Below are 14,734 nucleotides of genomic sequence, written 5' to 3'. Positions count from 1 at the left end.
TCACCAAAATATTTTAAGTAGCAACAGCAAAAGCATAAAACCACAAACTGTTGCAACTGTTCCATACTTTCTTAAAAATGCAGCACGGTCTAGTTTGGTAGCTACTCCAAATATATTTTTAGATCCCTCAGCAAGCTCTGATGTAATAGTCTCTATATCATTAAGTTTTTATCCTCTTTCTAATACTTATGATAAATTTTATTCAGCTAGTTGTTTTGAGATTTAAACTTCTTAACTAAGTTTGTCAAATGAAGCTTGAACGAAGTCAACAGGTCTAGTATTTTTTATTATTTAAGATAAATGTTGATATTAGTATGGTTATGCTAATAAATTAATATCATCGTACTTAAAAGCGTCTGCTAATGGCTCTAACAGATTTGCATTGCTTGATACAAATAAAACATTATTTCTCTTTAAGAAATAATATTTTTCAAATTTACCACTTAGCTCTTTCGTTGAGATCAACTATTATGCTAGCTTCTCTACTTTTTAGTCCAGTATATCTGGGCTTTTGCAAATAGGCAAACCGTCAGCGAGTCTAAAGACATGTGTCTACTACATTACTTAGAGGAATCGAAGATATCATTATTATATCATATATAATACATCACTCAAATAGAGTATTAGCAACTTCCTGTGCTATTTATCGTGCCTAGCTTATTTATGATTTAAATATATTTTTAGTATCTTTTTGTTGCAGTAACGCGTTGTTAAACCTTTTGCATTCTTCTGTAATTTTGAAATTTTCAATAGGTTTTTCATTATCTAACTCTTTAAAGAAATCGCTGGTTTGACCATTTCGTGTAAGTTTATAGACAGGATCTTACTGTTATTCATCCCAAAGCATTTCTTTTTGTATAAAACTATTACCATAATTATGTAATTATGATATTTGCGTATTTGCATTCTTCATAATATAACTACTAACATCAATAAGTTCGCCTTATGTTACCTTCATAGTGCTAGCTTATTCAGCTGCCTCTTCTACAGATTAAATATTCAATACATTGATCACCTTTCCATGCCGTGTTATTCCGCCACTTTTATTAATAGTTTAGTTTTACGTAGCATTACCAGACGCAGTATGTTTTCTTAATTTTATTTACTCATTCTTTTCTTGTAAATGTTCAACTTTTCGTTTTTATTTGACATACACCAAAAGAGGGCCTGATGCCTTGTCATAATATTAATCCATTTGTTTTTATTCGTTAATTAATTTCATTTTCCTTTAGTGCTCTCTAAAATTTTTATTATATATCTATTTTTCAATATCCTCATTGTTTTACTTTACTAGTTAATTAAGCATATGCTACTATTACGTATCTGAATTAGCAAAATTATCCTTTCTTCCAAATTCAAACTATAAATTTTACCTAGTTAAACTAGAATCTATATTCTACATTAATTCTTAACTGGTATAAGCTAATGGTCCATTTAATCTTTTATTTTATTTTTTAGGACTTTGTGCCATAGTTGGTTTTTTTAATCTATTCATTGTGGAATCTTTTAAGTTGTATCTATTTGCTGCTGCTCTTTATGCATCGCCTTACATCACGACGTCTAATAATGCTGAGTGGCGCATAACAGAAACCCCTCCATGTTTTGTGTCCACTGTAGAATATTGACTATCTGGCCGGCCAAGTTATCGCCTTACTTAAGGATCCAATCTCTCTGATGTTTATTTGAATAATTAACTTGTAGCCTAATGTTGCTATATTATTTCTTCTCGTAAAACTTCATCAAAACTAGGTTCTAATTTACTTCTTTATACTGTAGGTAGAGCTTTAGAAAATTAACTATGCTGCATTGTTTAATCTTTTATATCTTAGAATGATAAACTTTAACTCTCTAGTGGTAGCGGGATTTTGGATGCATCTGTAATAACTATTGGGTTTCCTATTTATGATTTTGATACATGCTAAAATCTAGATTATTATTCATTTATTGTTGTGTAAAGCATGGTATTTTCTTAAACATGGTTCATTGGGTCCGCATAGTCCAAAGACATTTTAAATGTAGACAGTAACGCATTTTCTTCAGTAACATTCAACGATGTCGACATATTATTTGATTTTATCACACCCATTGATATTGGTTAGTTAGCTTTCTATAATTTATACTTATCAAGTTATTCTTAGGCTAATTAAGATTATAGCATTGCCACTTCTATGGCTCTGGAATCTTTTTCAACTATTTATGATTTCTATTCTTTACTTGGCGATTATCTCGTAGAAATTAGTGTCTGTTATTCTGGCGAGTTAATATTATTGCTAAAATTTCTATGATTTACACCAACTGATGAAGTTGTCATTGATAGTTTTTTCAAATAATCGGACTCTGGGATTTAGTTAGTAGTAGATAGTTTAAGATCATCAATATTTAGAGTTTTTGTTGATACTTAGTTGTTATAAGATTATGTTGATTTGAAATCAAACGTTTATTAGAATCGCTAAGACATTGTAAGATCGTCTTTAGCCAATAAATTTTATACAAAATCTTCTCCTTTACTATGTTATTAATCATTCTATGTTTATTCCAGTGCATACTCTGACTATAATTCTTTGCACTTTTAAATAAATGTAAATACATCTGGGTCAGTTTCTTCATCATATGCTCTGAGAATCATACTAAATTAATATTCATTATCATCATCAGTTAATTGCCCAGATTTAATAAACTCCTTTATTTCTTATTGTGCTTTGATTTGCTCATCTTTGTTCAGTTTAATAACTCTATCATAAACTTATCTTTTTCTAATTTCCTCTGACATATTTTTTGTAGTGTTTATTGCACTAGGTTCACATTTAAGATCTTCAGCAGCTTATCCAGTAACTTTTTACGAATTTGTTGATTTAATTTATTTCATCATAGGTGGTTAAGGCACATTTTATTTAATTGGTTACGCTGCCTATAACATCATAATTCTACTTTTATTTTACAGGTTATGAGACTATAGCGCGCCATCATAATCAGATACCGTAATAATTAAACCATTAAGTACTCTTAATCTTCTAAACATGCCAGTATCTGTCAATTTTCTTTAATTTAAATTTACTATAAAATGTTATTCTTAACATTTATTCAATAAGTATTTTTCTATTTCAGAAGGTAATTAATTAATAATGTCTAATGATAACTTTTCTAGCTTTGCATTATTGGATGTAGATGAAATTTTTTAGTCTTTAACGACTTTTTTATTGATAAGTTCTGTAGTCGATAACTATCTTGAATTTTATTTTGTCTATCTTGTCTTTATCGGTAAATCGTAACAAAAATAAGTTGATCCAAAAAATCCATATTTAATAACATGTTATTATACAAAAGTGTTATTTTATGTATTAAGGATTTAATCGTATTATTAAGTCTCTTCCATCAATAATTTTCTTGTTCTTTCATTTATCCCCATAAGCTGGCTATCTTTACAACTACCTAATACAACAATTGGGGCTTCTAATCTATCATCTTTAATTAATACACAGCCTGGACCATTGAACCAAACCTCACCTTTCTTGCTAAATAAAGATCCATCTACAAGCTGTGTAACATCAACTGGTAATTCATTTGATTCATAAGCTCCATTTTTAAGTTAATCCAATCCGTTTAAGCTAATGAATTCTTCAGCTTTTACTACTAATTTTAGCTGATCTATAAATGAGTTTTAAATAACAAAATGGTTTCCTAGGTTCATAAATACTGCAAACCGATTTAAATTACGGTTAAATAAAGTATTTTCTGAAATTTTGCAGAACAAAATAGTCGAAAGAAATTCAATTCTAGATGCAATTTATGGTAACATATTACCTTGAACTGATAAAACTTCAAGCTCATGCAGCTAACCTAATTTTTGTATATCATAGATATTGTTAAGATAATTATCAGATACATCAATAATTTTCAAAAACGGAAAATACTGAACAAAAAATTACGATGGGAGTCTTGAAAGGTTATTTTTAGATAAATTTAGCTCTTATAATGATTCACAAATCTTTAAACAAGAGGGGAAAACTGTGAGATTGGAACTTGATAAATTTATAGCAATCAAACGGTTCCAAAAAAGTGGAGTAAGTTACCTAGCTAAATTATTCACTATTTCAGGAATATCATCGCTTATTGCCGTTTTTGATTATCCTTCGAGTGTTATTTATTCTAGTTTTAGATTTTAGAAGCGGCGTAATGCGTCTTCCATTTTGAATTTTAATATAAATAATAAAATCATGATATAATAGTGTATTATAAGGTGATTCTAGAAATAATTGAATAATTAAAAAATTCTATAATATATGAATAGAATATATCTAAGCTTATACATTCACTTATCTTCTTTGTTAATATAATCAAAATATTCTGTGCCGAAAAAATCAACTTCTTCTTAGTCTTCTTCTAGTTCAATTGAAGCTTGCCTTTAATGATCAAAAACTTTCCAACTAAAAGAAGTTTCAATATTACTTGTCTATGTATTCTCCATTGATTTATCACATTATGATCTTCTTTCAACATTATAAAATTTAGATTTTATTTTATTTGCGTCTCTTCCTGGAAAATACTCTTAGAATAAAGTCCACTTATGCCCATGAAGGGCAACCAGCTCTTTTAGCAATATCTCTTCTTCCTATTTCCATGCAGTATGAAAATTATTTGTTTTTGTAACAAAATGTTCCTAATTTTTCATTCTATTTAGATATCTATCTTAACACTGACGTGCTGATCGCGTCTTGACAAAGCATGCAACTGCCAACCAATTTGTTCTATTCTTATTTGTGTATTGTTATACCGCAGATTTCAGCTTATCAAGCTCCTAAATATCCCATTCACGATACGGCATTTATACTTTCTATGTCTTATAAAAAATAATAATATAAAAAATATATACATTAAGAGAATTTCTGGATTTAAAATAATAAAGTTACTCTGTATATAATTAAGCAAATAATAATAAAATGGACTAAACGGTTTAAACTATTTTGAATAAGCTGAAAAAGATTTTAAAACCAAAAATTGATACCTAACGATCTTAATCAGTTAATCGTTAAATACTTCATATTTTAACCCTTTTGTAATCTAATAATTACGAAGTTGATAAACTACTGCTTAAATATCCTCTAAATGCGCTTTCAGTCGAGGCAGATGAACTCATATTATAACATATTAAAACCCCTATACTTTTCTCCTCACAAACAATCAAAACTGCAAAAAATTATCACATTTTTCCTGGATTTTGTAGCTGCAAGAACGTAATTAATACAATTTCTTACGATTAGAATTTTTTATTTTCATAAAAATGTAGAAAATGCGCCGAATAGTAATTTGATGAAAACTAACCCCTTTATTAGCTAGCAAAACAAGCTTTTTGTTGGTTTTTAATGCAAAAAATTGACTTTAACGATGTACGAATTATTGAAAATATTCCTACAAACTAAGTTTCTACTAACATTGATTAATATATGTATAATAGTGATATTTTTTGTGGCAAAATTATATCCTTTTAAGGGTCTTAAAAATTCCACTTTTTTGATAAAAAATCTGCTAATTTTGAAACTAATTTAAAACGTTGTGAGTCATTGTTTTACCAAAAAATAGGATGGCATGGGGTTAAAACTGTAGTTGTAGAAAAGTAGTATTTGCGATTTGGTGTTGAATTTTGGATACGAAATCAAGAGAAAATCGGTTTCATATTAAAAGAATTTGGAAGATTTTATGTTGTTTAGTGTGATATGAAAGAATATTAAGTTGAAAAATCTGAATGTAAAATCATAGGTCATGCTGATAATTATAATAAAACACTTTTATTTGACTAAGAAGAAAGGAAATTAATTGGGAATTTATTATGGAATATGAAGGGTTTGGAAGTGAAGGTTGTTGACTTATTTCAGCAACATGTAAGTGGCAACGTTGAATATTGCATATTTTTGAATTAGGAATGGTATTTTATAATTAGTAATTAGAAAAATGCTTATATAATACAGTTTAACTAGATTGTGTCTTAAAAGTGTATTTAGTTACATAAGAAATTATATTATGGATTTGATGTAGGACAAGACATGCTCGACTGTGCTAAATAATTAGTTATGCCATAATTTTTTTAACTTTATGTTATAATAATTATAGATTAATATTATTTAATTAATAAGATAAATAATTATTTAAATAATGGATCTAATTTACCCAGTTTGGACAAAGATGAAGGTTATATTTGATACTAATCTGAAAATTTAGTAATAACATTAAGATTAACTAGGTGCTATTTTAAATTTTAATAATATTGCATTTGGAATTATTATTTTTATTGCTTCATATGAAGGAGATTTTCAAAATGAAGATGTTATCAAGTTACTATCATTACCGATGAATTAGATAAGTCATAATAATGTAATTAGTCTAAATCATAGTAGTGCAAAAAGAAAATGTGTGGTAAAAGAAATTTTAAAGAAAAAAGAGTATTATTTTTCTATTTTTACGAGGTTCTATAATATATCTGATTGTGAAATTGATAAAATAATATATTATAAATGTAAAGCATTTCAGCATAACGATGCAACAGAGTTTCATGATCATACACATTGATTATATAAATTATTATATAATATTATTTATATTAAGTATAAACTTTGCAAAATGTAAGTTGATAACACTTCCACTCATTAATCTTAGCTATAGGAAATCTCTTAAATGTAAGCCAATGAAAGTTAAAGTATATAGACTCGTGCTGATAGGAATAACTTATAAACTTAAAGTACTAGATAGTTAGAAAAGAGAATTAAAATACTAGAAGAAGAATTGTTAACTTTATAATAACATTTTAATACTAAAATTTGTGAAAAAGATATTATTATAACTAATCAACAGATCGAATTAGAAAAAATTCAATAATTAGTAGGTATTGTTTAGTGTGAAAATTGTATTTTGCTCTAAAGTAAAATATAATCATAACTTCTCCTTATAAATGAATTTTAATCAAAATTTCCTTCTATTATTTAATTTATGAAGAAAATGGATTGTTCTGTTTTTGAAATAAACGTGGAAGAATAATATTAGTAATCATAAGTATATAATTAACTTTAATAACAAATTTAAACTTTAAAGTCAGAAATTGTAGCCCTTAATGAGGATAAATTTTTATAAACTTAATAACTGTAAAAATTAATTTAAAGTAACGATAATTTATAGAATGAAATTGATAATTTTAATTGTCAAGATCACGAACTATCATAAAAATTAATGGAAAGCGAAATATAACTAAATAAGGTTCAAGAATTGCAATAACTAGTTGAAAAATATGAACTTGAAGCACATGAATGGAAATTGAAATATGAACTTATGTTAAAAAAATGAAGTTCATCCAGTGATTTTATTTTCCGTAATTTATAAAAATGTTGTTATATTACCTCCACATTTTGCCTGGACATAATATCATCTTAAATATAACTGATGCTTGTGGAACCAAATTCTTTTACATATATTTAATCTACCATCCTATTATCTAATATTTACCTTATATATTCATTTTTTTATAAAATATTGTAATTTTGTTAAACGACGGAAAATAATTGCATTAAATTTAGTTAATAGCTTTCAATATTAGTTAGACATTGCTACTTAATACCAATATATATCCAGTATCTATTATTGAGGGGCACGCCACCAGAGAATTTTATATGTAAAATTATCCTGATAGACCTTAAATAAATAATTATCAATGGTAGCTGATTTAAAAAGTCAGTACACCTGATATATATATAATTTTTATCATAAAAGTTATATATCATTAAAATAGCAGCTATGTAAAAATTGTAATCTGCTTAATTTTGCTTTTAAAAAATTCAACATATGTGCACTAAAATTCCTTTATTTCTAGTGATAAAACTCATATTCTGACAACAACATACGTTCCTATTCAAATTTAAAAAAACTATCTTATATATCGAACTAAGATCTGAAAGAAAATATTTTAATAAATAACTTTTCAGATTATCATTGTCCTTCTCTATGATCTTAAATGTAATTTCTTTAAATATTTATTAATACTAATTGTTTTTAATAGTAGTCTTAATACTTAAGTTGACTAGTATTACAATATTATTTGATATTAAAATTTTAGTTTCAGCCTGATTTGAAATATTTGATAAAAAGTATTTATCTATCTTTAATGACAAATATTAATCCAACTATTTTATTGAACCAGTTTCTAATATTTGTGTCATTCAATAATGCAAGAGTCCATTATATAAAAACAGTCAATCCCTTAATTTTATGCAACTTTAAATACGGATTTTCGGTTAATAAAACATTATTAATATAGAAACTTTAGCGTTAAGTAAAAAATGAAATACAGTTTTAGTATTTATATATGTTATGCTGATCTCAAATTTATAGTTAAAACTCATTCTAAGTTAAATTACTTGAATCAATTCGTCATATAAGAAAGCTATCTATATAATATGATTGATAGTTAATATAAAAACTGCTAATTTATGTTATAAACTTAGTATAGAAAAAAGTTTAATGCATTACTTATGTCAGAATTATGATCATTGGTAATGTGAAAAATAAAGATTTCTTGACTTAAATGCTAAATAATGATCTGTATTCTGTATCAATATATTAAATAAATAAAATATAACAACTATATTCATATTAGCTTTTACTGTATATTTATACGTTCGTCTAAAACAAAATCATTATAAGTAATATTTAAACATAAATATTTGAATAATTATCATAATATAAACTAAAATATTTTGTTAGCGTAAATTTGCCAAGTTTTTATATAGTGTATATTTTGTATAAATCAAAGCAAATATGGGAGTGATTAACTTGTTACTCATTAGTAATAAACCAAAACTAATTAAACTCAATATGAACTGAACTCCAATTATATAAATGGATCACATTTTTAAACTTAGATAATATAGATTCGTTTTTGTGTAGAGCATTTTAGTATATAGAAATATTTTATATATTAGCTATGATAAAATAATCAGCATTTATATTTTTGAGTCGTTAAAATATAAAACATAAACTGTAAAATTATATAGGCTACATGGGATAATATAAACCATATAACTTACAGTCAAATAATTTTAAATAAAAGTTTGATTAAAACATTGAAATATGATTTATTATTTATAATAGTTATTTACTAATACTGAAGATACCAAAAAAACGTAATTTAGTAGATGCCAAATGTTTATAGTCTGTATACAACCTAATCTATTAGTAGATATTTTCCGGTCACCTAATAAATTGTAAGCGTTTATTTTGGAATACATTTTTAGAATTTATATTCACTAAAATCTCTCATAGTATTAATTCTAATCTAGTTATATTATATTACCCTTTTATTTCAAATAATTTAGTTATATTACAAAAATTTAATCATCAACACTAATAATTATTAACGGATGCTTTAAACTAAAAATTAATAAATAAAGCAGAATTACTGTTATGAAGATTGGTAAATTATATTACATTATTTAAATCTTATATAGTATTCTATCAAAAAATATTTTAGCAAGTATATAAGAAACTTCCTTATTTTATCACACTTAGTTGTACTAATATATGTCTATAATATTTTGCAACCTAGGAAGTTGCCAAGAACTAGTCCATTAAGTATTTTATTTAATAAATATTACAGTACACATAGTTGGTTAGAATATAACTTCATTTTAGGCTTGAAAAGCAAATTAGTAAAATTGAGTATCCCATAAAATATTTTCCTAAAAATGTAATAGATTTTTTTCATCTTAAATCGTGTTATAATATTTATACTATGATAAAGGTTCTTATGGTTAGTATCTCATAATTTTTAGTAATAGAAAATTGCTAGATATCGTATGTAGTGTGAATATTAAGAAATATATTCAGCTGACAATTTATTGTTATTATCATTATATTCCACTTATATATTAATCATTCTTACTAAAATTTATACTATATAACTATCAAAATATAATTAGTGTAATTATACTTATTCATATCTTTGATATTCATATCAATTTGTTTATTATTGATTAAATTATTTTTAGTTATACGTGATAACTATGATATATAATAAATATAATTGTATCATATCAAGCATTCTGATCAATTATAAGACACATATTTATCAGAGAACAATAAATTATGCATCGTTAAATGTTTTTAAGTAAATCATAGGGAATAAGACAAACAAATAATAATTATAATTAATAATATCTAGTTTTTAATGCCAAAATATGGGTTAAAGTAAATTAATCATTCAATAAGAATATAGTAAACTCAATAAATGAAAAATCACTTCACTCTGAAGCATTATATGAGTAAACTATTACTAAAAATATTATTTAATTCAATTATTGGTTTATATTTTATATGTCTAAAGTAATGATTAGCTTTCTTAGCTACATTTTAAAAATCTACTATTTATATTTTATTGTACCAAAAATATTACTATACTTGTCACGTTTATAAACGCTTCAAATATAATAAGTAGGTCATAAATTTAATAATATTTTTGGTTATAGACGTTAGTTAGCAAAATTTGTAGTTAGTGCAATTTTATATTTAAAAATAATGAATAAAAACTAAACATCTAATAATTATTTTCAATAAAATACGATAAATAATGATAAATTTTAGACTAATATCAAATATTGTAAAGGTTCCAGTATAAATTTTTACGAGAATATACAGTAGAATATAGAGCAGCCATATTCTCCTCATTTTTATCTATATAATATCACATAATTTTGCAATAAGTATTAAACACAATATCATCGTGAAGCAAAGGTGACGTAGATGTAATAACTATCATTTTCAATCATATCTTAGTCTTTTAATAATAGAATAGTATCTAATAAAAAACTTAACCGTTGTAAAATAATTGAATGGTTTTTCAATATTTTTAAATCCTTGTCTATACTAACTATTATAAATCATAAGCTTAATCTACTACTAAATTAAAAGAAATATATAATTGCTACTTTTGAAACTACTCCTTAGGGAAACTAAGTTAAAAGATTGTTTGAGGATCAAACAATTTCTTATTTAATATTTTATTTCTATAACTAATAATTATTAATACGTAAAAATTTAAAAAAGTTAGACCAACATCTATTTTACCATAAACAAACTTAGATAATCATATTGGAGCAAAGAACGCGTTTTTAAATAACTGTGGTTAAAAATATCTAGACCATAATAACTGGGGATACGTATACTTGTATACTATGCCAATAATTATATTAATATGGAGTATTTTCATATAATTAAATATAGCAAGTTCAGTTTCTTTTATAATACTCTTATTTCACTTAGCGTTCTTTCTTTTTAGAAAGCAAGAAATAGAATTCCACAAAACATAGTTACCATGTTCTTGGATTGTAAATTTTCCTATATTAACACATAGAAATATTTGTTTTATTATTAAAATTTAATTGATATCCAATAAGCTAAAGACCCTATATTTTTGAAAACTTCTTAAACAATAGATATATTATGTTAAAATACATATTTATATTTAAAAGTAGACTTAGTTAATCAAGCAAGATATGAATGGATATTCTAAGCACTTAGATTAATATAAAGATTAATGATATTCTAGATAATAATATAGAAATGTAGATTGATATTTATCTAATTAAGAAAGATATACACAATATATCATGCTACTGTTATTAACAATGATAAAATACTTATATTTGAAAGTTATGTGTAAAATCTGAATGTAGAATGTAGTTTATACGAATATTAAGTTTAATGAAATATGTAACCATAAGTTACGTTTTTTATTGACAAGAGTTACCTTATATTATTAATAAAATGGTAATAGTACAGTAAATGAAAATGGATTTGTATTATGCAGAATATGCGTTTAGGTATGAATAAATTTAATGTGTGTTCCTAATAAAATATTATATACTAAAAACAGATAAAAAGCTGGATATTATGAAAGTATAGTATAGATAATCTATATTTGATGGTTAACCTGTTTTGGAATTGTCGCAAAAACAAAACTCAGAAATCATTACATTAGATAAAACTTTCAATAAAAATTATAAAGAAGTTTATTATAAATACATAATTTCTATAGTTGCATCTATTATATTAGATAGTAATAATACTAAATCTTTATATTTTTTATTCCAATAATTTAAGTTTCAAGGTTTTAAATGATAATAATTTTCTAACTATACAATAATATAGATAAAATTTAATAATGCATTTAAAATTAAGAATATGATGCAATGATATGATTATTGCCAATATTTTATGATTATTCTAGAACTTACTATTATAGTTTAATTTTAACAATATCTTTATTTTGCTGAAATAAAATGGATAATTTTCATGAAATGAAAAAATATTAGACTATACTATATTCACATTTTAATTTTTAGCTATTTTTTGTTTATTAATTCCCATTCAGAAACTAAGGAAAAATATTTTGCATCTGCTTTTTATGTAGGAGCTAGACAGTCAATTCTACGTTAAAAATTACGAAGCTAATCTTAGATATTAGGTTTAACAACAAATTTATAATGTGGTTATAATTAAATATCTGATATAGCTTCTTTAATTTATGAATTACCATATTGACATAGGCTTTTCACTGAAAGTAGCTGATGAATAGGATCGGATATAATATTTGTATTTGGTTTAGGATCTAAAGTATAAATATCAAGTTATTGTATTTTCTTTTATGATCTAAATACCTTCAGGTTGTTGGGTTTAGGTCGTATTTTTGTAGGTTTTAGAGATATGCCATCCAATGTATATTGATATGATTTTTAAAATAGTTCATTATTATCATATTTGTTAGAAATTTATGATTGATTTAAATTGATATTGATTGCAGATGAATCTATTTGATTTACATGAGAAAGTAACAATTAATTTTCTTATTTTGTAGCTTATCTAAATAAATGTTGTGATTTAGGTCTAACTTTTTATGGCTTTGTAATAGAGTATTCATTAACTTATGTTTATATCATTGATGCAGGTTTAATTGGATAATTTTCAGCTTCTAAAACAAATTTTCGCATTGACATTTTGTATTATGATATTACTTAAATATAATACAATAAATAAAATGTCAGAAAAAATAGAAAACGCACAGTAGTTGTATTTAGTAATGGAAGAAGTATCAAAACATATAAAACAAGATGACTTTTAAAAATGGATGTTTTAGTAGGTTACTGAACTACTTGTAAAGTAAGAAAACAAGATTACTTAACTTGAACAACAACTAAAATTTACACCGTAATATACATTATGTGAGTTATAAAATCGGGTATAAGATGCTGTCAATTCTATCAGCAGATTTTCAGATAGGATTGAATAATTAGAGGAGATCTCATCTTATACGATAAAAAAGACTCAAATTCATGATTTTAAATTGAATACAAAATGATCACTTTGCCTTATTATTTTTATAATTTTTAGAACATTTCATAACAGCTTTAACCCAAAAAAATGATAATATACCAATTATAAGTTCTACAAGCGAGCCAATACCAAATGAGATTGCCTGTGCGTTATACTCTTTATCTATCTCATCTTACTATTTTTTCTAAAAAGCTTCTGTTATTAGCCATTCTTATTCATAAAAAGCTTATGTATAAAGTGTGATCGCAAAAATCCCTAAAAGAATAAATCCAGAGAAACCTGTAAACAAGCAACAGAAAGAACAACACATGTTAGCAAAACCAGGGGGCTTAATCTATTTCTTCTTCTTTCCCGAAAAGCTGTCATTTTGTAGCTAACTATCACCAACGAGTGGTTGTTCAATTATTTATTAATTTTACATTTTGGTGATTAGATTGAAACAGCTATTATCTATTAATATATCATAATGATATTAATCATTTTCAAATTATTTAATTTATTATATAACATTATATAAAATTTAGTTTGAAAATGGACAAGAGGTAAACAGAAATTTAAAGATTCAAACAGGCTAGAATTGAGCGCTTAAAAGCTCTAAGAAACCAAGAAAAAGAAGATAAAATGTAAGCAGCTGAGAAGGCTAGAGATATTTAGCTCTAAAAACAATAAGAACTGGAATAGTATAAAATTTAAAAAGAAAAATAATTTTTAGCTCAAAAATACCTAAATAAACTAGCATATGAACATGCATATTCTAATCTTCCTACAGCAGAGGACACCGCAGCAGCAGAATTGCATAGACGTCAAGTATTTATTCAGCAAAAATCTGAGAAACTATTTAAAGCTGAATAAGTTTGCAAAGAAAACCACAAAATTGCAGTTATGAATTTAAAAGAAAAATATGATGAAATTCAGAAAAATAAGAACATAAAATTATAGAAAAAAATAGAATTAGACTAGAAAGAATAAGAAAGGGCAAGGAAGGCAGTTTTGCGGCAGCGTACTATTGACGAGGAGCGTAAGTAATATGATATTGAGCAAGATTTATACGAAAATTCAATAAATTTCAAAATCATGAAAGCGAAAGGTGCAAAGTTTACCGATATCTAGAAGGTGCCAGGTATTCCAATTTTTTAAAAAGATAAAATAGGATTCAATGGGTTGGAGATAGTTCGTGAATACAACCCGGACTATACTGAGGATGATTTTCTTGTCGCAGATGCTTATTCTGAAGCATAAAATTTCAAGTAAAATATCAAGGTCAAAGAATACAAGAAATTTAATGTCGAGAGGATGAACCAACATCATAGAGTCACTTCATAGGCATAGGAAGCGCTAGATATCTTAGAAATGATACAAAAAATGTGAT

The 14,734-nt window shown here is 25.2% G+C and overlaps 9 protein-coding genes across 9 annotated transcripts; 4 read left to right on the top strand and 5 right to left on the bottom strand. All coding sequences in view use genetic code 6, as the record gives it.

Moving 5' to 3' along the window:
* SS50377_24421 (Synaptobrevin) lies at positions 1 to 561 on the bottom strand (the record flags this gene model as incomplete). The annotated part of the gene is made up of 1 exon (XM_067908262.1): positions 1 to 561. One exon carries the CDS (start codon positions 559 to 561, stop codon positions 1 to 3), a length of 561 nt encoding a protein of 186 aa, XP_067765236.1.
* A 46-nt stretch (positions 562 to 607) lies between these two features.
* SS50377_24420 (uncharacterized protein) lies at positions 608 to 4,186 on the bottom strand (the record flags this gene model as incomplete). Its single annotated transcript, XM_067908261.1, has 1 exon — positions 608 to 4,186. One exon carries the CDS (start codon positions 4,184 to 4,186, stop codon positions 608 to 610), a length of 3,579 nt encoding a protein of 1,192 aa, XP_067765235.1.
* A 123-nt stretch (positions 4,187 to 4,309) lies between these two features.
* Positions 4,310 to 4,822, bottom strand: SS50377_24419 (Myb-like DNA-binding domain-containing protein; the record flags this gene model as incomplete). The annotated part of the gene is made up of 1 exon (XM_067908260.1): positions 4,310 to 4,822. The coding sequence occupies one exon, from the start codon at positions 4,820 to 4,822 to the stop codon at positions 4,310 to 4,312; it is 513 nt and encodes a 170-aa protein (XP_067765234.1).
* Positions 4,823 to 4,937: 115 nt separating this feature from the next.
* SS50377_24418 (uncharacterized protein) lies at positions 4,938 to 6,194 on the top strand (the record flags this gene model as incomplete). Its single annotated transcript, XM_067908259.1, has 1 exon — positions 4,938 to 6,194. One exon carries the CDS (start codon positions 4,938 to 4,940, stop codon positions 6,192 to 6,194), a length of 1,257 nt encoding a protein of 418 aa, XP_067765233.1.
* Positions 6,195 to 6,612: 418 nt separating this feature from the next.
* On the top strand, positions 6,613 to 7,329 carry SS50377_24417 (uncharacterized protein; the record flags this gene model as incomplete). Its single annotated transcript, XM_067908258.1, has 1 exon — positions 6,613 to 7,329. One exon carries the CDS (start codon positions 6,613 to 6,615, stop codon positions 7,327 to 7,329), a length of 717 nt encoding a protein of 238 aa, XP_067765232.1.
* Positions 7,330 to 12,359: 5,030 nt separating this feature from the next.
* SS50377_24416 (uncharacterized protein) lies at positions 12,360 to 13,028 on the bottom strand (the record flags this gene model as incomplete). Its single annotated transcript, XM_067908257.1, has 1 exon — positions 12,360 to 13,028. The coding sequence occupies one exon, from the start codon at positions 13,026 to 13,028 to the stop codon at positions 12,360 to 12,362; it is 669 nt and encodes a 222-aa protein (XP_067765231.1).
* Positions 13,029 to 13,069: 41 nt separating this feature from the next.
* On the top strand, positions 13,070 to 13,390 carry SS50377_24415 (uncharacterized protein; the record flags this gene model as incomplete). Its single annotated transcript, XM_067908256.1, has 1 exon — positions 13,070 to 13,390. The coding sequence occupies one exon, from the start codon at positions 13,070 to 13,072 to the stop codon at positions 13,388 to 13,390; it is 321 nt and encodes a 106-aa protein (XP_067765230.1).
* SS50377_24414 (Transmembrane domain-containing protein) lies at positions 13,391 to 13,786 on the bottom strand (the record flags this gene model as incomplete). The annotated part of the gene is made up of 1 exon (XM_067908255.1): positions 13,391 to 13,786. The coding sequence occupies one exon, from the start codon at positions 13,784 to 13,786 to the stop codon at positions 13,391 to 13,393; it is 396 nt and encodes a 131-aa protein (XP_067765229.1).
* A 110-nt stretch (positions 13,787 to 13,896) lies between these two features.
* Positions 13,897 to 14,733, top strand: SS50377_24413 (uncharacterized protein; the record flags this gene model as incomplete). The annotated part of the gene is made up of 1 exon (XM_067908254.1): positions 13,897 to 14,733. The coding sequence occupies one exon, from the start codon at positions 13,897 to 13,899 to the stop codon at positions 14,731 to 14,733; it is 837 nt and encodes a 278-aa protein (XP_067765228.1).
* Between the last annotated feature and the right edge of the window lies 1 nt (position 14,734).

Source organism: Spironucleus salmonicida, chromosome 4 (genome assembly GCF_000497125.1).
Source record: "Spironucleus salmonicida strain ATCC 50377 chromosome 4, whole genome shotgun sequence".
In the NCBI taxonomy this organism is placed as follows: domain Eukaryota; phylum Fornicata; order Diplomonadida; family Hexamitidae; genus Spironucleus; species Spironucleus salmonicida.
The sequence above is the reverse complement of the archived record's forward strand: the minus strand, read 5'-3'. Positions and strand labels throughout refer to the sequence as shown.